We start from the raw sequence: 23652 nt of genomic DNA on the forward strand, positions 1-23652 counted from the left end.
TAAAATATATAGATCTAGAAGGATCTAAGGTTCTAATGACAGCCTAGTGAAATGAAATTAACAATGCTCTCTTACAAGAGGTCTTTCATTGTCTTTTCAATCACTCAAGCATTAATCTAGATAAAACAAATCTTATGAAATTCTAATTGCCTAAATAACAAAAACAAAGTATTAATGACTGGTTAAAATCCTATCATTCCCTTACAAGAATATTGCTCAATAGAACTTTTCCCAATCATAACAATCCAAAGTAATTTCAATAACTAACTAAATCAAACAGTGAATAAGATGAGTAATGTTGCAAACCAATAACAGTTGAATCTTTTTACAAGAATCACTTATCAAACTGAAAATTGAATTTAACAATTACAATCTGAATCACTTGGAAATCAAACAAAAACTATCTTCAAAGTCAAAGCCAATAAGCAAATATGGAAATTGTATGACAACAAGCATATATATCAATTTTCAAGATCAGAATTGGTTGAATCCTTTTACAAGGTTCTTTTCACAACGAATGCAAGTCCTTTTCAATTGATAACTTTAATAACATGACCTTTACTACAACACATAAAATAACTTCTAAGTTTCAAATTCGAATATGCAACTAGTAAAGAAACTTGAAAACAAAGTGTATCGGCATAGTGATGAAGGCCCTTCAACACTTCACAAGCACACTGAAAAATGATTCAGGAGAGTATGACTATTGGATCTAGAAGCATAAACTTGATAATGAAGTTTGTATTAAATCTTGAGATTAAAAATGCACAAACTGTACTTTCATATGTTCACAATCTAGCTCTAAAACATAGTCTTCTTCCATAGGTTATTTATCATGAATCCTATAACAAAAGAAGCTATTCCTCCTCCATATTATCCTAACAGAATTCTATTAATTACATCTAGGAAGGTCGAAATTGAATCAGTTCCTTCATTTATGGAAAATTTCTCAAAATATAAATTATTCTCATCACAAAATCTAGAAATCTTGCTGAAGTGGTTGGGTTTGACCAGCGTTGACCGGACACTTGTTTCCTTCAAAACCGAAAGTGGATAGGTGATCCACCATCCGTGTACATTTTACTTCATGCCCACAATTTTCAAATTCGCTCACCTGCTGTGCAACATGTCAAACAATGGAGCATTTACAGGAAGTCACAACTTCTTGTAATTTTATGAAAAATGTCATTTTTAACATAATAATTTCAAAAATTAATTTCAAGCTAAAAATAATGATAATGACATCATATCATTTAGTTTCTAAGGATTGTAGTTGGAATATGAAGGTTAAATGGTAAAAAATGATAATCAAAAGAGGATTTTAAGTGGAATGGACAGTCGTAATTTGATACCAACATTCCCCCAAACTCAGGATTTTGCATGCCCTCATGCAAATAAATTCTACCCTGTCAAATTCTGACTTCTGCCTCTGCCTCTGCCTCTGCTTCTGCCTCTGCTGCTTGAAGTAAAGCATTGATGTTCATTTGGGCTTCATACTCTGTCTTCAGGATTTGATACTTGGTTTTAATTGCTTTCTTTTGCTTGTAAAGTTTGTAGGCCTTCCTACAAATTTGCATTTTATAGGCTGTGAGTTTCTTAACCTTCTTTTTCAATTTTTCATTTTCAAATTGAAATTTCTTGCTTTGTATTTTGAGTGTCTTATTTTCTCTTTTCACTACTCTTTCCAAAACCTTTGATTCCATAAGCTGCTGTTGTAACTTCTCAACTTTCCTTTCCAATTTTCTTTTCTTTTTACCTGAGAATTTCTGTTCTTGTTGCTCCTTTTCCTTGTCTTTACTTTCCAATCCTTGTATGTAGTCATACTGTGCCTGTTGTAGAATATCATCCTCCTCCACCGTTTTCCCTTTCTGACCTAACTTAGTCTTTCTAGACTTTCTTGTGTAAGTGGAGAAAATTTTATCCTGTTCAGCCCTTTTAGCCTCCTCCCTTACCATCCTTCTTGTTCTGATACTGCTGCTGGATGGAACAGAGTTACTTAGTCTGTACTCTGAAAAGTCTTCCTCTATAGCATCTACATCAATCAACAGTTCTGCATGTTGCTGCCCTTCCTTTAAATTCTGTTGTTCCTCTTGTGGATTCTATTGTTTTTCTTGCTCCTCATCTGCCATAAACTCATTAGTCACCATGAATTTCTTCCATCTCACAGTTATTTTTTGCAGTTCAAATTCAATCAAGATTTTTACCAAACCAAAATGGTATAGGCTCCTATCTTGATTTTTCCTTTGTTTTTGTATGGTCTTAGACATTTTAGTCAAGCTTTGCAAAAGAAAATATGGTAAGCTTATGATGCAGTCTCCTCTTAGATGCATTAACAATTTGATATGATAAAGAAATACAATGTTGTATCTTCCCTCACAGGTTATAAATTTTTGAATAACATAAACTATTTCATCCCATGGATGAATGAGCCAACTCCTTGGTATCCCTAATTTCCATTCCACTGATGATACCCTTGTCTTGGATATGAAATGTGTCCATGTTTTCTCTTTGAACTGCTTGGTTTTAAAATACTTTTCTCCTTCTGGGCTTATACCTATTGCTTGAGAAATTGTGTCTTCTGAGACCCTAAAAGACAAGTTTCCTACAATAGCCCTCTCTCCATTGAATGAGGAGGCAAACTCCCTTGCTGCTAGCTCATTATGCCCATTAAATTTCTCTAAGAATGTCAGCCATTGTTTTGCCCTAAAAATGTCTATGCAGTCCTTATGGTATTTGGTAGGGTCAAATTGTTGTGGCTCTGTTCGATTTTCCATGAGAGAAATTTTTTTATCTCTTGTTACCCTGTGTGTAAGAAGAATTTACAGTTGTAAAAAGAATTCTACCATAGTTTGTAGAAAATTACTGTATTTCCCTTATGCTGTAAAAACAAATTTCACCATAGTTACGATAAGAAACTACTTGAGCCTGAGTAAAATGCGTATCTCTTGTTTAATGGAGGACGCTGCCAATTTAATCGAAATATCCTTCAACCGGTTCTGTAGAGTCTCCCTTGTGCCGTGGCCCTTTTATTCGTATGTTGACATTGTTATTGTCAACATACTCGTAATGCTATACCCTTATGTATCTCAGTGAGGATTGCCCTTCAGAATGGTAAACAACCCTAATTCACAACATTTTCTACAGGTTTGAACTTCTACCTATACTCCGTGATGAATATAATACTTACTTCCTTTTTAACACGGTGGTTTCATTCTTACGACCTTCATTCATTACTTGCTTATGCAACGAATTCTCAGTCTCTTCACACAACATATACTTTACTGATAATTCTTTCAATGCCTTACACAAGGAACACAAGGATTTTTAATGATGATGTACGGAGTCTTGGCAGCGGTCTTTGAATGATGAAATCGGGTATGGTGCAAGCCCTTTGTTGAAATTATGAGGAATACGGATCATTATGGCACCTACAGAGTATAAGAGCATCGGGTCATGATGATTTGCTGAACTAGCCGTTAATCCTTACTTATGATCACATACCCTTTGTCTATCAAATATGTTTTATTTTCCAGATTTAAAAATCTTTAGGTTGAAAACCATAAAGATTTTAAATCCTTTGTCTTCGTGCCCTAATCCCTTCTTCAAAATTCGGTTCTGTAGCCTACTAATTGATGACCTCCAATTTGCAGTTGGTGACTTAATTGGTTCTTAAGTATGCATGCTTAGTTTTGGTAAATCTGTTGATACTTATGACTGTAGGTTGATTGAAATATATGTACAGGATGAAAAGGTAGGCTTTAAGGATCAGGCTTTTAGGAATATATACAGGATAGAAGATAGGACTAATGTTCAGAAATAGGAAATAGGTTACAGTTATAGGATATAGGTAGAAGAGTAGGACTGACTCCTACAGGATATAAGAATGAACGATATAGGATAAACTGGGTATTTAGAAACTAAAATCAATAATCATCATAAACCATCATTTAAAAATTGAAGTTAATAAAAGAAATTAAAAATATTAAAATGACAATTCTTACAGTCCTCTGATATCCCTTTGTTTGGAGGCTGGCTTTTGTTGTTTGATATGTTCAGGCATAGTTCAGACCTGTGATGGTGTCCATTTGTCTCTTAAATGTAATCTCTTTCTTCTTAGGTGCAGTCCAGTCCAGTTTAGTTTATGTTATGAAGGAGTCTTCTTTGTAGATGCAATCTTCCTCTTCTTGGGTGCAGTCCTCTTCTTTGCAATTTTCTTCTTCTTAGGTGCAATCTTCCTCTGAACAGATCCCATTATGAAAATGTGCATAGAACAGGTCCCTTTCTAAGAAATTATATATAACAGGTCCCTTTCTGAGAATGAGAATTTGTATATAACAGGTCCCTTCTGAGAAATTCTATATAACATATCCTTTTTTGAGATATGTTTTGAGTTTACAATCAAAGTCTTTTGGAAAATACTGGACAACAACCATTTTTTTTAAGAATCCATTAGAAAATGTAAAGACAAATCTCTTCCTCTCCTGGAGATGAACTTAGGGAGACAGAAAAGCATGAACAAGTTCAGATTTCCTTCTCCCCAACTAATGATTTGACTTGTCCTCAAGTCATGTTTCTTTCAGAATCCTTTTATTTTGCAATTCAATCTTAACCCAAAAAGGAATTCTTACAAGCCAATTTCTTGGTTTTCTCATAAGAATTCGTGTTTAGATTATGCCATCTCTGGTTTTCATATCTAAACATTATTTTGTTGTTGTTGTTGTTGTTGTTTTTTTTTTTTTTTAAATTTTATTGTAGAAAACAGACACTGATTAAGGCTTGGATATTACAGCTGACTGCTGTACTATCTGTACCTCCTTTTGCTGTGATACTATCCTTATGAAGTCTTCTTTACTGACGGGCTTATGATAGATCTTTAGCATGTGTCCATTCACCATATATGTCTGTTCTTCTTGGTCAATTGAAGTTAGTTTGACTGATCCATTCTCAAAGACTTCAATGATTTCATAAGGGCCCATCCAGTGGGTTGTAAATTTTGCTTTGTAATCTTTGAATTTTGAGTCGAACAGTAATGCCCAGTTACCAACTTGAAATTCCTTCTTCTTAATTAACTTGTCATGCCACTATCTTCTTTGCTGTTGTATCATTGTTGTCCTTTGCACTGCCTGTTGTCTCATCTCATCCAGCTGGTTCAATTGCATGATTCTTTCTTGTTGGGCTTCAGAGAGATCTATTCCTAAGTCTGCAGCCAATTTATATGTATGTATTTGAAATTCTATTGGCAGCATGACCTCTTTGCCATACACTAGATGATAGGGTGTAAACCCTGTTGTGTTTTTCCAAGTAATTCTATATTCTCAGAGTACTTCATTGAGCTTGTCTGCCCAATCCTTTCTGTTTGTTGCCACTGTTTTTGTCATTATCCCTTCTAGTGTTTTGTTTGTAAATTCCACTTGGCCATTGGCCTGCAGATGGTAGGGTGTGCTCCGTCTATGCTTGATTTTTACTTATTAGTAATTTCTTGAACCAATGTTGATGTGAATTGAGTCCCTTGGTTAGTTACTATCTCTCTGGGTACTCCATATCTAACAAAGATTTATTCAAAAAGGAAATTGACCACTGTTTGTTCAGTTGCCCTTGCAAGTGCCTTTGCTTTAGCCCATTTAGTCACATAATCGGTACATACAAGAATGTACTTCTTACCTTTGGATGGTGGATTGATGGGTCCAACAAAGTCGAGAGTCCATTTTTCAAATGGCTCTAGATGCACTTGTGGCTGAAGTGGCATTTCATCGGAGGTGGTTGGTCTGCCCATGTGTTGGTAGCTGTCACAACTTCTTACATACTTCTTTGAATCTTTGAAAATTGATGGCCAATAGTAGCCAACGCTAAGAATTTTGTGTGTTGTCCTCTTAGCTGCAAAATGGCCACCACAAGGTTGATCATGGCATGAGGTTAGTATATCAATAATTTCATCCTCTCTAATGCATCTTCTAATGATCATATCACAACCAGTATAAAACAAATCGCCATTAACCCATGAATATCTTGCGCTTTGTTTGATAAGCCTTTTCTTCTCCTTTGAACTGAAAGATGGTGGTACTTTTCCTATGGACAAGTAGTTAGCTAAATCAACATACCATGGAGTTAACACTGAAATTGCAAACAAGTGTTCATCAGGAAATGAATCTTCAACTTGGACAGCTTCACTTGAATTTTGTAGTCTAGAAAAGTAATCTGCTACCTGGTTCTCTTTCCCTGGTCTGTCTAGTATTGTGAGATTAAATTCTTGCAGTAAGAGTAACCACTTGGTGATCTTGCCATTAGTAATAGGTTTTTTCATTAAGTATCTAATGGCGGAGTGGTCCGTGTGAATGAGGACTTCATATCCAGTTATATAATGACGAAATTTGTTCACCGCATGTATAATTGCAAGCATTTCCTTTTCTGTTACTGTATAGTTGAGTTCAATAGGAGTCAAATTTTTACTAATAAAGTAAATGGCATAAGTTAAAGCATCTTCTTTTTGCCCTAATGAAGCCCCTACTGTTGTGTCAGATGCATCAGTTGAAATGTGAAAAGGTAAAGTCCAATTGGGTCCCCTTAAAACTGGAGCAGTGCTTAGTTTCTCTTTGAGTTTCTCGAAAGCATTTTGACAAGCCTCATTCCAATTGAAGGTTACATCTTTTGCAAGAAGTTTAAACAAAGGCAATGCTATCCTGCTAAAGTTTTCAATAAATCTCCTATAATAACTTGCATAACCAAGAAAGCTTCTTACATCTTTTGGATTTGTTGGAATGGGCAATTCAACAATAATTTGTATTTTGTTTCGGTCTACCTTGATTCCCTCAGGAGAAATATGATGTCCTAAGACTATTCCCTCATTCATCATCATATAACATTTTTCATTGCTTAACGACAAGTTGGTTTCTATACATCGTTGTAAAACTTTCTCAAGATTTTGCAAAGAATTGTCAAAGGAATCACCATATACTGAAAAATCATCCATATATATCTCAACACATTCATGGACCAGATCAACAAAAATTGTTAATACTGCTCTCTGAAATGTTGCGGGTGCATTGCACAAGCCAAATGGTAGGACATTGTAAGCATACGTGCCCCAGGGACAGGTAAATGTTGTTTTATCTTGGTCTCCTGAGGCTATGCTAATCTGATTGTAGCCACTAAAACCATCGAGAAAGGAAAATGACATTTTTCCAGCTAATGTATCCAAAACTTGGTCAATAAATGGCAGTGGACAATAGTCTTTGAGGGTGACCTTATTCAATTCTCGATAGTCAACACAAACTCGCCATTTACCGTTTTTCTTGGGAACTATTACTAATGGAGATACCCATTGGCTGTCAGAAATGGGGTAAATGAACTTCACTTTTAGTAACTTTTGCAATGCATCTCTTACAACCTCTTTGAGCATGGAGTTCATCCGTCTCTGTGGCTGCCTCACTGGTTGAATATTAGTGTCTAATAGATATGGTGAGTGAAAGTTTTTGGGTGAATTCCCTGCATGTCAGTGTAGTCCCAAGTGAATGCCTTTTGGTATTTGGTGAGCAAGTCAAGCAATTTCCGTTCTTGAGATGTTTCTAGAAAGGCCCCAATGTTCAATGTTTTTCCTGGGCTGATTTCTATTGTCTTGCTTTGTGTGTTTGTAATGGAGTCGATTGGAAAGATTTCCTCAAATATTGCTTTCAGAGAGTACATAGTACAAGTTTCCTGAAAGCTTTGTGCCAACATGTGATCTGTTGCAGTGTATTGTGCATTTCTCAATTCTTCTGAAACATCAGGTTGGGTGATAAACATTTCTACTAAATCTTCATTGTTGTTCTCCTCAATATCATACATTTGATTGATGCTTAAAACAGAGTATATTTCTTTTTGATCATTGTACTTGTCATCTAGCCATAAGTTTTGTGTTACTGTTGGGCTTGTGCTGATGGGTACAAGGTAAGTTGTTTTCTCTCTGTGCCTCTAGAAATGATCATGTTACCAGATCTACATCCAATGAATGCATCAGCAGTTGCCAACCATGGTCTGCCAAGTATGAGTGGATGTCCTCCTAAGTTTGATTTTGGCTGGAGTACTAAGAAATCAACTGGATACTCCCAAGAGTCCAGTGAAACAATTATATCTTCCAGTACCCCCTCAGGAATGACTTTAGAGCGATCTGCTAATTCCAAAACAATTGGGGTTGACTGTAAATTTGTCAGCTGCAAAGTTTTCATTGTGTCCAATGTCATAACATTTTACAGCTCCTAAATCAATCAGAGTGTTTGGAATTAAAATTTTGTTGATAATTGTTGTGACTCTAGGTATGCTTGGGTCAACATATTTTTCCATGGAAATGACATTTGACATCAAGCCAGCTAAATTGCCAATGACATGTATTGTTTGTGGATCAAATCTTTTCTTTGCAGGCTTTTTGAGACAGAGCTCTTTTATGGCTTTGGTATAAATCGGAATATCCTTGATTGCCTGGAGTAATGGCATTTTGACATACACATTTCTCAATTCATCAAGAATATCAAATTGTGGCAATGGTGTGGGTAATTTTGGTTGAAGTAATTGTTCCGGAAATGGAGGTCGTTGTAGTGTTTTGATTTGTTGACCCTGTTCTAGATTGTTTTGTGTTGGGTCACTTTGTTTACTACGTGGTTGGTTTTCTTGTTCATCATTTTGATCTCTATTTGTGACTGTGTTTGAACAAATGGAGGTTCTTTTTGCAGAGTTCGACTTGACCTTAGTTCAATGTTTTGCAGTGGTAGAGTTGGGTGCAATGGTCCCTCATCTACGCTGTAAGCTAGTCTATCTATTCGGTTGTTTGGGTTAGCTATGGGTTGAGCTAGTAGCTGTGTGGGTCTAGGAGGTTGGTTGGATGGTAGTTGTAGCTAAGGTGAATTTATTTGTGGAGGAGCAGGTAAAGTTTGTTAAGGATTCTACTGTTGATAAGCTACTAGTTGCTGAGGGTATTGTTGTGGATATGGCTGAGAATATTGTGACTGATAGTGTTGGGGATATGGTTGAGCAAATGGTTGCTGATATTGCTGAGGTTGTTGTTGAGTAAATTGCTGAGGAAAAGAATATCTTTTCCATCCTTGTTGTGGGTATGTTTGCTGCTGTTGATTAAACCAATTTTGCCAAGGCATAGGAACATTCCAAGAATTTTGAACAGACATGTTATAATTTGCTGAATTTCGATTTTGATACATACCTGGAGGTCTTGGCTGCCATGGCCTTCTAACTCCCATGAAATACATGTTCTCCATTTCTGCATTGGCTTCCAAATTGTAATTCTGCAAATTTTTTATCTTTGTGCAATCCTTAGTGTCATGATTTTCTGTACAAAACCCACAAATTTGCACATTATCTAAAGGACATTCTTTCAAAGCATGTTTTTGTCTGCATTTGGGACAAAATATAGATAATTCTCGCTCTTGTTCATCTTGTCTTTTCTTTGTTTTCAAAGTGTCTATTTGGTTCCCCAAAGTACTTAGAAGGTCTGTTTTGAAATCTTAAAATAGATTGCCTAGTTCAGCTCTAGTAATATTTCCTGTAGCAGATTTTGTGATTTTTGATGTCATGGCTCTTTTTCCATTTCTTGCCCTACTTCTAGAGTACTTTTGACACAAGTCAACAATCTCCTCAAAAGGTAAATTAGAAATGTCCCCTTTACCCATGAGATTGAGGTCATCTAGATACTCATCCCGGATGCCTTTAAGAAAGATTGTTAGAATAAGATTAACAGACATGGCTCTATGTTTTGATTTTTGTAGATTATATGAGAATCTTTCCAAGTATTCCTCTAAGGTCTTGTCTTCTTGTTGATTCATGTTAAAGATGTCATCTTTAGAATCTTTTGATCGACAATAAGGTTGATACTTCTTCAAAAAGATCTTTCTCATGTCATCCCAATCAGTGACTGAGTGTTCACCTAATCCCATGAACCACCTAAGTGCTGCTGCTTTTAAGGTAGCAGGAAAAAGTCGAAGTCTATGTGCATCATCGGTATATCCATAGGTTCGGCATACTATGTCAAATTCGAACAAAAACGAGTCCGGGTCTTCAGATGCCATACCATAAAAGTTTGGTAATACAGATGGTGGTATATTCTTCATTTTAATTTCCTCGTCCATATACTCTCCTCTATCTTGAATTGGAAATTTAAATGTGGATTCCTTTGTGTCTGATTGATTTGGATTTCCTCCAAACAGATTATCATTTCCTTGTTTTTCTTCATTCTCCCTTTTCCTTCTCCTTTCTTCCATTTGTCTCTCATACTCTCTTAGTTGTTCAGGAGTAGGTCCTCTGGATCCTCCATCTTCATCCATTGTAATTTGTGATTTGTCTAAGGTTTCTATCTCTTCTTCTTGTTTTAGTTCTTGAGGGAAAATTTGTTCAAAGATAGGTTGTTGGATTTTTGTACTACTCTCTTTTAATTTCCCTACTGTAGAAGTCTCAGGTATATATCTTTTCTTTGCCTGATGAGCTAGTAGGATTTGTCTTTCAATGAGAGTAAGTCTTTGGCCTGATCTCTGTTTTTCCTCAAGTTTTTCCACAGTAACTTTTCTAGTTGGTGTTGTGTACTCAATCTTTTCTAATGGTTCTGCTCCTAATGGTGGATTAGTTGTTGGTTGGGGGGTTTTTGTGAATCTTCCTTTCTCATCCCTAAACCTAGACATAAATAAACATGACTGAAATTTAAATTTAAATCTATGTTTTTGTTGTTTTGTTGATTTTAAGTTTTTTTTTTTGTTTGTTTAAATCTTTCTAGTTGCACCTCCCCGGCAACGACGCCAAAATGTTTGGTCTTTACTTACTAAGGTAAGTTAAGTTCTTAATTCTTTTATCAACCCGGGAAAGTACACTTAGAGGTGCTCAATCACTCAAGCATTAATCTAGATAAAACAAATCTTATGAAATTCTAATTGCCTAAATAACAAAAATAGAGTATTAATGACTGGTTAAAATCCTATCATTCCCTTACAAGAATATTGCTCAATAGAACTTTTCCCAATCATAACAATCCAAAGTAATTTCAATAACTAACTAAATCAAACAGTGAATAAGATGAGTAATGTTGCAAACCAATAACAATTGAATCTTTTTATAAGAATCACTTATCAAACTGAAAATTGAATTTAACAATTACAATCTGAATCACTTGGAAATCAAACTAGAGCTATCTTCATAGTCAAAGCCAATAAGCAAATATGGAAATTGTATGACAACAAGTATATATATCAATTTTCAAGATCGGAATTGGTTGAATCGTTTTACAAGGTTTTTTTCACAACAAATGCAAGTCCTTTTCAATTGATAACTTTAATAACATGACCTTTACTACAACACATAAAATAACTTTGAACTTTCAAATTCGAATATGCAACTAGTAAGGAAACTTGAAAACAGAGTGTACCAGCGTAGTGATGAGGGCCCTTCAACACTTCACAAGCACACTGAAAAACGATTCAGGAGAGTATGACTATTGGATCTAGAAGCATAAACTTGATAATGAAGTCTGTATTAAATCTGGAGATTAAAAATGCACAAACTGTACTTTCATATGTTCACAATCTAGCTCTAAAATAGTCATCTTCCATAGGTTATTTATCATGAATCCTATAACAAAAGAAGCTATTCCTTCTCCATATTATCCTAACAGAATTCTATTAATTACATCCAAGAAGGTCGAAATTGAATCAGTTCCTTCCTTTATGCAAAAATTCTCAAAATAGAAATTATTCTCTTCACAAAATCTGGAAATTTTGCTGAAGTGGCTGGGTTTGACCAGCATTGACCGGACACTTGTTTCTTTCAAAACCGAAAGTGGATAGGTGATACACCATCCGTGTACATTTTACTTCATGCCCACAATCTTCAAATTCGCTCACTTGCTGTGCAACATGTCAAACAATGGAGCATTTACAGGAAGTCACAACTTCTTGTAATTTTCTGAAAAATGTCATTTTTAACATAATAATTTCAAAAATTAATTTCAAGCTAAAAATAATGATAATGACATCATATTATTTAGTTTCTAAGGATTATAGCTGGAATATGAAGGTTAAATGGTCAAAAATGATAATCAAAAGAGGCTTCTAAGTGGAATGGACAGTCATAATTTGATACCAACAGTACCTCCACTATGTCAAGTTGTAAAGGTAAGGCTACAAGGTGTTGCTTTCTTGCAAACAATTGTCATCATTGGCAATATTTAACAAACTTATGGACATCTGCAAATATAGTTGGCCAATAATATCCCACCTTCAAGATTTTATGAGTTGTGGTTCAAGTTGTCTACCCTTAATGTTTTATGAGTTGTGGTTTGTGCCGCTTGATGTTCACTATAAAATCCTATATGTAATTCTTCCATTAGTTTCTTGGCCTCTATATTGTCTACACATTTCAGAATAAGGCCATCATGTTAATTTTTAGATAACAATGGTATGTTCTATGCATAAGACAATTTACTTCAATGTTCCTTTAGCAGCCCAATGGAAGATTCCAATTATATCCAGTAGCAATCACATTAACTTATAAACATTGACAGTGAATGCAGATAGAACATAAAATCATATGCATAAGACAAGCCAAGACAAGAGGACACAAGATGTGGCGGATGCCAAGGACAAACCCCAATGTGGGGAAACCCTTTGATCAAATCTTTTTATTATTCTTCAATAGTTCAGCACAGAGAGAGAGTACAAATACAAGCCCAAAACAGATCTGCCAAAGCATCAATGAAATCAACCCTAACCAGAAAGCTAGTGGTGGTCAAAACTGCCCCAAAACATCCTCCAAACAGCAGTCCAATTCGGTCTTCAAATCAGCTCAAATTCTTCGGTTAAACCCAGTCAAAGGAGAAAGAAAGTCTGCTGTAATTTTCTGCGGTCAAAACAGAAGTCAACCTGAAGTCAACGCTGGTCAAACTGTCCCCAAACACCTCAATTTTTGTGCCAATAAATGCGGCCTCTTAAAATCGAACTTTTGGCACAAAATCGAGGTCAACACTGGTCAAATCACCCAAACTCAACACTGGTCAAATCACCCAAACTCAATGTTGGTCAATGCCCTGAAATTTGCGACTTGTTTCACTGAGGAAAAACTCGGCCTCCTGCCACATGTGCGAAGTAGAGAGAGAGGGAGCTGCCACACGTGCGAAGAAGAAGAGATGCCTCCAATGCTGTATGACCCAATCAAGAGAGAGAAGATGATGTGATGAGATGATGTCCAAATGAGGAAAAGGTCTCTCTTATTTATACACTTTGTTGAGGGTGAAGAGACACATCTATTGGGCTTCATGAGCCTACATTTGACTGGAGCCGACCTTGACAATTTGTCCATAAGAGAAATAAATTCATAATTCCATTTCTACTTGTCAGAATGAGATGATCTTTATATCAAAATTGTACCTCTCCAAAAGAGGAATCCAATGCAATAATCATCTCCATCATATGAGCTGTCATAAGATGGAATTTGGCCCTAGTTGCCAGTTTTAACACATCAAGATTCTTCCAATGAAGGCCACCTTGAATCATAGAATATTTTGATGCTGTCAATCTCAGAGCCCTTCTCTTATGACCTACAAGGTGGTTTGGACAAGTTAAGTTCTTTAGGTAATAAATTATGTCCGAGTACCACTCATGTCTTTCTAAACCTAAAATTGTAGCTACCATGTCAGGGGTTTCTATTTCTTCGATATCCAATGCTTTCTCATTCCCCTCAACTAACATCCTAGCAAGACCACCTTGCTTCACTAACTTAGTGGGTCTTATTTCCATTTAATACTCTTGGATCCTAGATACCCATTTCCCTAGAATACCCAAACAATCATGTTGGGCGAGTAAATCCTTTATAGCAGCATGCGAGACATATGCAATAAATTTGGAGTATCCGATGTAAATCATAAAGCACTTCAATAAATGCACAAGGTCATAAGCTTGTTTTTCCACAATAGTATGTTTCAATTCCAAGACCCTAAGTGACTTGCGCATGAATGCAATCGGCTGTTCTAGATTCGCTTCATTCTTTTGCAACAAGACATCGGCTCTTGTTTATTCTGAAGTGAAAGAAAAGACTTGAATTCACATGGAGTAATTTGGGCATACAAGGACTAGTGCTAAAGCTATGGCATGTTTAAACATGTTAACGCTCTCACTGGTCCACTTGAATCCTTGGTCTTTCTTCAATATATTGGAGATTGGTTTAGTGATCTCAATAAAGTTAGGGATGAATCTCTTAATGAAATTGATCTTGTCAGAGAAAAATTGTACTCGTTTCTTATTTTTGGGCAAGGGAACTTGTTGGATATCTTCCATATGGGAGGGATCTATCTTGACTCCTTTAGATATATCATGTCTGAGCAGCTTTCCTTCATCATCCCCAAAGACAGGCTTCTACGAGTTTAATGATATACCATGTCTCTTACATGCTTCAAACACCTTCCTCAAATGTTGCACATTGTCACCTGTTTCCTTGAAAAACACAGTCAAATCATCACGATATATCTCTATGATCTTCTCAATCAAGTCTATAAATGTGAAATGCTTGTCTCTCTAAAAGTTATAGACAGCATTCGTTAATCCAAAAAACACTCTAAGATATTTCTAGGTTTCCAGGGCGTCATAAATCCCATTTTTTCTCAATCTTCTTCTTTAACCAAGACTTAAATTATATCCAGAAAAGCCATCAAACATTGATAACATGCCTAATCCTGTTATTCTCTATAGCAGAGTCTCCATGTTGGGTAAGGGATAATTGTCTTTGAGGGACAACTAGTTGAGATTTTGAAAGTCAATGCATAATAGGCTGGTGGGAGGCACAGCTTTAGAAAGAAAAGGAGAAAGAAAAATAAAATTTGAGTTTTTTAATTATTGGCAGGGGTGCAGTGTAAGTGTAGGGGATGCTAGGACATCCCTTGTGGGTCAAGCTATGTCCTGGCATCCCCTTGTGTCAACGTTCCTAGGATGCCTTGTTTCTATAAGGGACAGCTTGAAGATGTTTCCAAGCAGGGACCAACCCAGGGATCTTTCTGAGCTGCTTCCTTGTCTCCAAACAATGGGGGTGCATCCCCTATATATGCAGTATTATTGTTACAGAGCATTGGATGGGATCTGACTCCTAAACAACTTAGTAATAGCTGTCTAGTGCATCATGTCTAAGCATTCAAATGGCAAGGACTGTGTTTTCCGGCACTGCCCTTCTTATTTTTCTTAGTATTGTTCTGACTGATATATGTCATTCTTCCCTTCTGAGAGAGAGAGACTTTAGAATTCTTTAATTCACTAAATCAGATGACTGAATCTATTGTATTTTGGGTGATTGTGCAGGTATGTATGGTGTCATGGTACTTGTGGGAAAGACCATATGCTATTTTACAGGAGTTGACAGCTTCGGTGGATTCAATCTTTCTGTGGAATCTGTCCTGAATGGAATTGGTTTTGCAATTCCACCAATGATGGCTCTTCTTTTCATTTTGGATGTACGTGGTATTGACAATTTCTTGTTTAGCATTGTTAATGTTTCACTTCTAATTTATTCCTGCAGTGTCCCTGATGTTCACTCCTACTATTGGCTTAAATAGTTGGCTCCTGCTGCTTCTTTCGTCCTTTCATCCATCTTGTATATTGACAACTATCATAGAAGCACATGTTTTGAGGAAGAAATGATGTTAAAGAGTGTTCTCCTAAACATAAAGATAAGAAGAGGATAGGCACAAAGAAAGGAGGAAGAAAACAATAAAAGCAGACTATTTGGATGAGATATATATTATAGTTAATGTCTGTAGCGAGAATTTTTTCTTTTCTTTTCTACATATGCTAATTTTTTTTTTCATTTTTTTTTTTAAATTCATGTATTATAATGGTCCACTATCAAACCAAGGAAGCTGATCTTGGAGGATTATTTTGCTGACAGGATGAAGTTGTGAAGTTTTCCCCTTATGCCAGGGCTATTAGAGATGTCGAAGATGAAGAACTAATGAACTTCTTTTTGGGGATGTCTCCATTCGAGGTAAATTTCCCTAGACTATAATAATCATTGAAAAATAAATGAGGCAGGTAAACTGTATGCAACTATTCACTGATCATTGAAAAATACTTAGTTGTCTATTCTTGTTAAAGTAGCCTGTGTTATCTGCATTGATTTCTGACTTATCTTTTTGGACCTGTAAGTTTTCTAGAATGATAAATTCATTATCGCTTTTCTTGGCCAGTCCACCTTTCCATTTTGAGTTCTAAGATGTTTATACTTGATTTTGAATAAAGTAATTGTGCATTTGTTCCAACTATTTTCAGATAAGAGTTTTTAAAGCAGTCTACTTTAAAGTTTGTGTCTAAGAATTGTGTTGATTATAAATAAAATCTCTAGTCTGGCTGTTGTAAGGCCCTACTGCCCTTGATATACTTGTTCATGCTAACAGCTTTTGATCATTCATTTTGCAAATGGTCTAGTTTTCAAAAGCATAGGAGTGCTAGAATGGCAGGGCATTTTACATGAAACTGGAGCCTTATGTTCCAAGAGTGCATTCGATGTTGTGTGGATTTTTGAAATGTTAATTTGTACTCCAGCAGAAGGTTGCTAGGGGCCAGCTGAAGAGTTTAGCAATGAAGTCTCATTTTTTTTAGTGCAGATGTTGAAAGCTATTATGACCATGACTGTTTTTCTTAAATACACCGAATTGCTTAGCAGGAGATACAGAGTAAATGCTATTAATAAAATCATTTCCACTATCTTCTTAAAAATCTTGGTGCATTCTCTTTCCACGTGTGCTTCAAAAAGTTGAAATCCAGTCAGCCATAAACCTCCAAGGAGTTGTTTGCATCCTTCAAGTTTATTTTTATCCTGATTGAGCTGCAATCTGTAAGTGTGTTTATTGGGCAGGCTTAGTCATATTACAGTTTGTTGCACCCATCATCCTTTGTGCCCATTCCGTATGGGATTGTATCAAACTAGAAATACATAGGAGACAGTAACGTTACCAAAATAGAAAGAATGGAATCATACTAACTATGATTGATTTGCTTTGATGGTCAATAAATGCTATGGTGCAATACTTGGAAATTGCTCTTGACTTGTCCATCGTGCTTTCTTTTCTGAAATACAACAAGCCTAATCTACACATTCTTGGTGTGGCAGTTTATGCTCATTGTAATTGCAAACTCAGTAGGGGAAGAGTTATTCTACCGTGTTGCCGTGCAGGTTAGACTATCCACTTGATCCCTACTCTGTCCTTTGTAGTATAGTTAGTTTGAATTTGATATCATGGACTTTTAATTCATAAATATTGATGGTATTTTCTTATCAGTATTAAATGTTACTAGTGCAATTATTTTCAGGGTGGGCTTGCTCATGTGTTTCTGAGTGATGCATGTCAGAGCAAGGATGCATATGGTGTTGTATCATTAGTAAGATTCACATTCAAACCCTTCAATCCCACATTTTTTTATTTCATTTGGCATTATTTTATTTTATTGCTTCCCTCATATTGTTTCTATATGGGCTCATACCTCTTTTCAATGAGATGCAAGTAAGAGCATGCTGATATTCGGTTTATATTTGGCTGATATAGCATGCTGATATGCTATTCAAATATTGAAATTATATTTAATTATAACGTTACAAGCATTTGCTGATGCTTTACGCGTCTGTGCAGACTGGAATTCTCCCATTTTTTGCCCCATTTGCCCAAGCATTTGCAGCCGTGATTACTGCTGCTCTTACTGGATCTATGTATTATGTGATTTCCTCTCCACAAGGTACAGGTGTACTCTACACATTTTGTAGGTTTAGTTCAATTAATCTTCAATACCCTCTGTTTGCAACATAATTTTATTTTATATAGCAAAAAGGAGTGCAAACAGTGTCCAGGCAAAGAAGAATTTCATCTTTGTTGGGGTCCATTCCTTGTGAACTTAGAAATTGTATTAATTTCCACAAATGACCAAAAAAGGTCAATGGGATCGTGAAGAATAATGTTTGAAAACAGCAAGATCCCTTTTTCCTAAACCCAGAAATTATATTATGGTAAATGACTATTATTAGTGTCACAAATGACCAAAATAGATCAGTGGGGCACACAAGAACAATTTTTGACTGGGAGTGCCTAGAGCATCTTCAAATTGGTCTAAAACGTAGGTGAAAGAAAGAAAGAATAGACAACAAGATAGAAGGAACCCAAAAAGGTAAACTTGAATTCATAGGTTTAAATCTGGAGGAGAGTAGGGTATGTACATCTCCATTGACTAAGCAGTCAAATCATTGTGCAAAGAGGGTCACTTGTCCCACAAACAAAGGGTCTCCTACATCAGATTTGATGTCTGGCTAGGCCATGACCATAAAATTAGATAGATAGTATATATTAAAAGAAAATAAGTACCCCAGCAGCAATGCTGTGCCATAAAATATGCTCCTGAAAGTAGAAAAGACTATGAATGCCAAGGAAGATCAGTACTCTGGCGAGCAGCAGAATCAGAAGAGCCATGATCATCAACCACCACAAATGCCAATGCTGTGTTGAATATAATACTGAGAGGGGTGGGGGGTGAATCAGTATTATTAAATCAAACACTTTTCCATTTTCATATTCTGATTCATATACGCTACTTCAGTTAAGTATATCCGCGTATATACGCGACTGTGTTAAAAGCAACTAGCGTACATCTAGTAAACTTTATGATTTAGTTAGTTCATCTTCAGTGAATGCATCAAAACATTATTAACCATATGAACAGTAAACAGAACAGATCATCACACATGAAGAGCACACATGAACACCATGATATAAGGTGGAAACCCAATGTGGGTGAAAACCACCTGTTGCAATTTGTTTCTATCTTCCTTTAATAAGAAACTTCTTTTACAATGTACTAGTGTAGTCCTTTACCAGCACGCAGGCTGCAACCTGCAGAGGGCTACAACCCTCTCTCGTTCTCCAACTTCTTCTGGAAGGGAGCTACAACCCCCTTAGCTCTTGTACTAGCTGATATACTAGTATGTAGGTGCTGACCTACAGAAGGCTACAACCTTCTTCTCTTCCAGGGACCACGTTTCATCAATTTTCAGACTGGATCCATAAGTACAAAACAATCACTGCTGCAATACAATCATCAACTTATACTTGCATCATAAATCTCTAAATCAACCAATACTGAATCAATGAAACCCTATCATCAAAAACACAGTTACCAGAACGCAGACTAGAGCCCAGAACTCTGCAACAACCACTAGAACCAACAACAACCTGAAACACCAAATCTCATAATGCATACGCTACTTGACTATATCAAAACTGCGTGTATACGCGCTTTCACCAGAGACAACCCGCGTACAGATCTAAAGATAATTACTTATACCTTCGCTGTCATTTCCAATCTGAGCCAAGCATCACAAACCCATAACTAGCATACTAGATTTTCACACTTCGTCAGACATGCATTCCTTGCTCATCCACTTTGCCTAATGATCTTCTCCTTATATAGGTTTAGGCTTCTCTCAATACCATGGTCCAAAACCATGTAGAAACAATACCAGGGATCAACACAAATACCACAGACCAATACCAAAATACCATGGACCAAATACCACAGACCAACACTTAATTTTCTAATATGTACGCGCCTTTCCTTGCGTGAAAGTGCGTGTATACGCATACGCGTCTTTGGAACGTCTAACCCGCATGTATACGCGGCTTGGTCACGATGAACCTGCGTATATCTCTCTCTTGACCTATTGTACTAAGATCTATCCTCTGATTAAGTTGCCATCACCTGTATCAAACCTCTGAGTGAGTTGCCATCAAGGACAACACTTGTAACATAATGCCAACAATCTCCCCCTTTGGACTTGATGGCAACCACCACACCAAGTCACTCTCCCCCTTTGACATCAAGGGCAAAGGGCAGACCAAGAAGTTCTCTCCCTCTGCTGTCCATACTCCCCCTGAGTACCTGTTGAAATCTCTGATTGGGCTCCCCTTTTGTATATGCCAAGTTGTATCAATCCATCCATGCTCCCCCTGAGCAGATGCAAGTTCAAAACCAGCAATCCATTCAAGACCATGATAGTCATTAGCCACTATCATACATCATATATGATCTGCACCATAAGCATCAACATCCAAACCTGCAATACCATTCCTTTGATCAAACAGCAAGATGTATCATTTAGCTTCATAAACTTCATCGACTTCTAACCATAATGCCAACAATGCATTATTTGAGGTATATGCTCCCCCTGAGCCTGTGCCAACCATTACATATCATGACCGAACCATTTCCTGAGCTTGTTCTGCTGCCTTTTTCTTCTGAACTCCATATACGCGACTCTGCAGCCTCTAACTCGCGTATATACGCGACTTATCTTCATTATATCAGCGTATGCAAGATGGAATACTGAAGTTCTTCACTTTCAGTTTCCCCTGTGTCTGTTATGTCAGCTAACTGAGTTATGTCACACCTTTCTGTCTCTAATTCTGTCTTCTTCAATTCCTGGAACTGTGATGATGTATGGTCCTCTTGTTTTGAATTTTGAAATTTGCTCCTGCATTCCCTTGCTTTATGTCCAAGCTTGTTGCATGTATAACATCTTACATGTTTCATGTTCCTTCTATTGCAATCAATTGCTTTGTGTCCAAACGCATTGCAGGCAAAACAATATCCTTTGAAATACCTAGAGTGTGATGATCTTTTGTGATGGTCTTGAACCATTCTACTTCTACATCTGGCTGCAACATGTCCAAGATTATGACATACATAACATTCAACATTATTCAGTGGAGGAAATAATCGTCTATCACTTCCATAGTTAGGAGCAAAGGATTTTCTTTGAGGAATTTCTTTCCTTGGCTGTTCCATGTTGAGCATTTCAGATTTCTCATTAGAGTTCCTTGCCTCACCTTGTGAGCTAGATTCACCTTCAACAGATTCATAAAAGCCAAGACCAGTTTTGATAGTAGGGGATCTTTGACTACCAAGAATGTCATCCAAAATCTTAGTACTATCTTGAAATCGTAACAATTTATCCTTTTCTTCTAATTTACCTTTTAAGATATTTACCTCAACCTGATGTTGTTCTTCCTTTTCCAGATACTGTTTCCTTAAGTCTTCTTCAACTTTTCTTCCTTCTTCCACTTGCTGCTTTAATTTGATCACTTCATGTTCTTGTTCTTCAATAGCTTCTCTATTCTGCTTCTTTGATTTTTCAAGATCTTCTTTTAGAGAGAGGATCTTTGATTCAAGTCTCTGAATTGTTGTGCTCTGATCTTTTACTATATCCTGCAATTTCTCCCTTACTCTGGTTACTGACTCCAATTGTTCGTTTAATTTGGTAACTTCTTCAGTTTCTGCATCCTTCTTTTCATATGCCATGAGACTTCTAATGTCTTCACTACCATTGAATGAGTCATTACTTTTAACATGGGTATAATAGCTTCTATTACCTTCTTCAGACATCTTTCCTTTGTTATGAGGGCATCTAGCAGCGTAGTGACCAACTCTACCACATGAAAAGCATTTGAAAGGTAGCTTACCTTTGAACCGTCCAGTTCCCCGTTCAAGATTCTTGACAAAATTTACCTCATCTTCTTCTTCTGACATGTATCTTGATGCTTCGAATGCAGCTTCTGATGGTCCCTCTTTTCTCATCTCAAAAGCAGTTAAGATTCTGTGAAGCTGTGACATGGTGATTTTCTGCAGATTCTCCTTTTCTTCTATGGCAGACACTTTGGAATCAAATTTAGCAGACAGGGATCTCAAAACCTTTTCAACTAAGACCACTTCCTTAAATTCTTCACCCAAATTCCTCATACAATTTACAATCTCATCTATACGCAGGAAGTAATTAGCTATGCTTTCATTACTATGCATCTTAAGATTTTCATACCGGATTCTGAGAGTTTGAAGCTTTGCTCTTTTTACCTGTTCATCTCCTTCGTAGCTTAGAATGATTTTGTCCCATATTTCCTTAGCTGATTTGAAATGCATGACCTTCATAAATTCTGATTGTGACAAACTTCCCAATAAGACAGTAACAACTTTGGCATTGAGCTCATATTGCTTTCTCTCTGCTGTATCTGTAGGAGTTGCTGATGGGTATTTGTATCCTCCTTCCACGATTCCCCAAACTTCTGCTCCAAGCGATTGTAGATATGCCGTGGTTCTTATCTTCCAATGGGTAAAGTTGTTCCCGTCAAAGATTGGTGGCCTGATGGGTGCCTCTCTTTCTAGATTAGCCATTCTGATGGATCTTTCCTTCAAGCGATCAAGCTTCTTCTAAAGGACCTGCTCTGATACCAATTGTTGGATATAATACTGAGAGGGGGGGGGGGGTGAATCAGTATTAGCAAATCAAACACTTTTCCATTTTCATATTCTGATTCATATACGCTACTTCAGTTAAATATATCCGCGTATATACGCGACTGTGTTAAAAGCAACTAGCGTACATCCAGTAAACTTTATGATTTAGTTAGTTCATCTTCAGTGAATGCATCAGAACATTATTAACCATATGAACAGTAAACAGAATAGATCATCACACATAAAGAGCACACATGAACACCATGATATAAGGTGGAAACCCAATGTGGGTGAAAACCACCTGCTGCAATTTGTTTCTATCTTCCTTTAATAAGAAACTTCTTTTACAATGTACTGGTGCAGTCCTTTACCAGCACGCAGGCTGCAACCTGCAGAGGGCTACAACCCTCTCTCGTTCTCCAGCTTCTTTTGGAAGGGAGATACAACCCCCTTAGCTCTTGTACTAGCTGATATACTAGTACGTAGGTGCTGACCTACAGAAGGCTACAACCTTCTTTTCTTCCAGGGACCACGTTTCATCAATTTTCAGACTGGATCCATAAGTACAAAACAATCACTGCTGCAATACAATCATCAACTTATACTTGCATCATAAATCTCTAAATCACCCAATACTGAATCACTGAAACCTTGTCATAAAAAACACAGTTACCAGAATGCAGACCAGAGCCCAGAACTCTGCAACAACCACTAGAACCAACAGCAACCTGAAACACCAAATCTCATAATGCATACGCTACTTGACTATATCAAAACCGTGTGTATACGCGCTTTCACCAGAGACAACCCGCGTACAGATCTAAAGATAATTACTTATACCTTCGTTGTCATTTCCAACCTAAGCCAAGCATCACAAACCCATAACCAGCATACTAGATCTTCACACTTCGTCAGACATGCATTCCTTGCTCATCCACTTTGCCTAATGATCTTCTCCTTATATAGGTTTAGGATTCTCTCAATACCATGGTCCAAAACCATGTAGAAACAATACCAGGGATCAACACAAATACCACGGACCAATACCAAAATACCATGGACCAAATACCACGGACCAACACTTAATTTTCTAATATGTACGCGCCTTTCCTTGCGTGAAAGTGCGTGTATACGCATACGTGTCTTTGGAACGTCTAACCCGTGTGTATACGCGGCTTGGTCACGATGAACCTGCGTATATCTCTCTCTTGACCTGCTGTACCTGTATCAAACCTCTGAGTGAGTTGCCATCAAGGACAATACTTGTAACATATTGCCAACATGCTGAGCTTGATAATATCCTCTAGAGACTGGCTTGGGACTTGGTTTTGCTATACTAGGGGGAGAAGTTGGGAACCCCTTGCTGTAGCTTTACTAACAT

The 23652-nt window shown here is 36.9% G+C and overlaps 1 protein-coding gene across 2 annotated transcripts in view; it reads left to right on the top strand.

Annotated features, from left to right (window-relative positions):
• Positions 1 to 23652, top strand: part of LOC149154755 (uncharacterized) — a 43553-nt gene that overhangs the window by 15433 nt on the left and 4468 nt on the right. For both annotated transcript variants that reach the window (XR_016262947.1, XM_089440958.1), the window contains exons 2-6: positions 15306 to 15457; positions 15892 to 15987; positions 17113 to 17175; positions 17313 to 17381; positions 17630 to 17732. Coding sequence is in view for 1 of the 2 variants with exons in the window: in XM_089440958.1 (XP_089297084.1) it covers positions 15306 to 15457; positions 15892 to 15987; positions 17113 to 17175; positions 17313 to 17381; positions 17630 to 17732 (483 nt within the window). In the remaining variant the exon portion in view is untranslated. The remainder of the gene's footprint in view (positions 1 to 15305; positions 15458 to 15891; positions 15988 to 17112; positions 17176 to 17312; positions 17382 to 17629; positions 17733 to 23652) is intronic.

This window comes from Pinus tabuliformis, chromosome 9, assembly GCF_031772625.1.
Source record: "Pinus tabuliformis cultivar Carrire ecotype Pingquan chromosome 9, CPIR1, whole genome shotgun sequence".
Taxonomy (NCBI): domain Eukaryota; kingdom Viridiplantae; phylum Streptophyta; class Pinopsida; order Pinales; family Pinaceae; genus Pinus; species Pinus tabuliformis.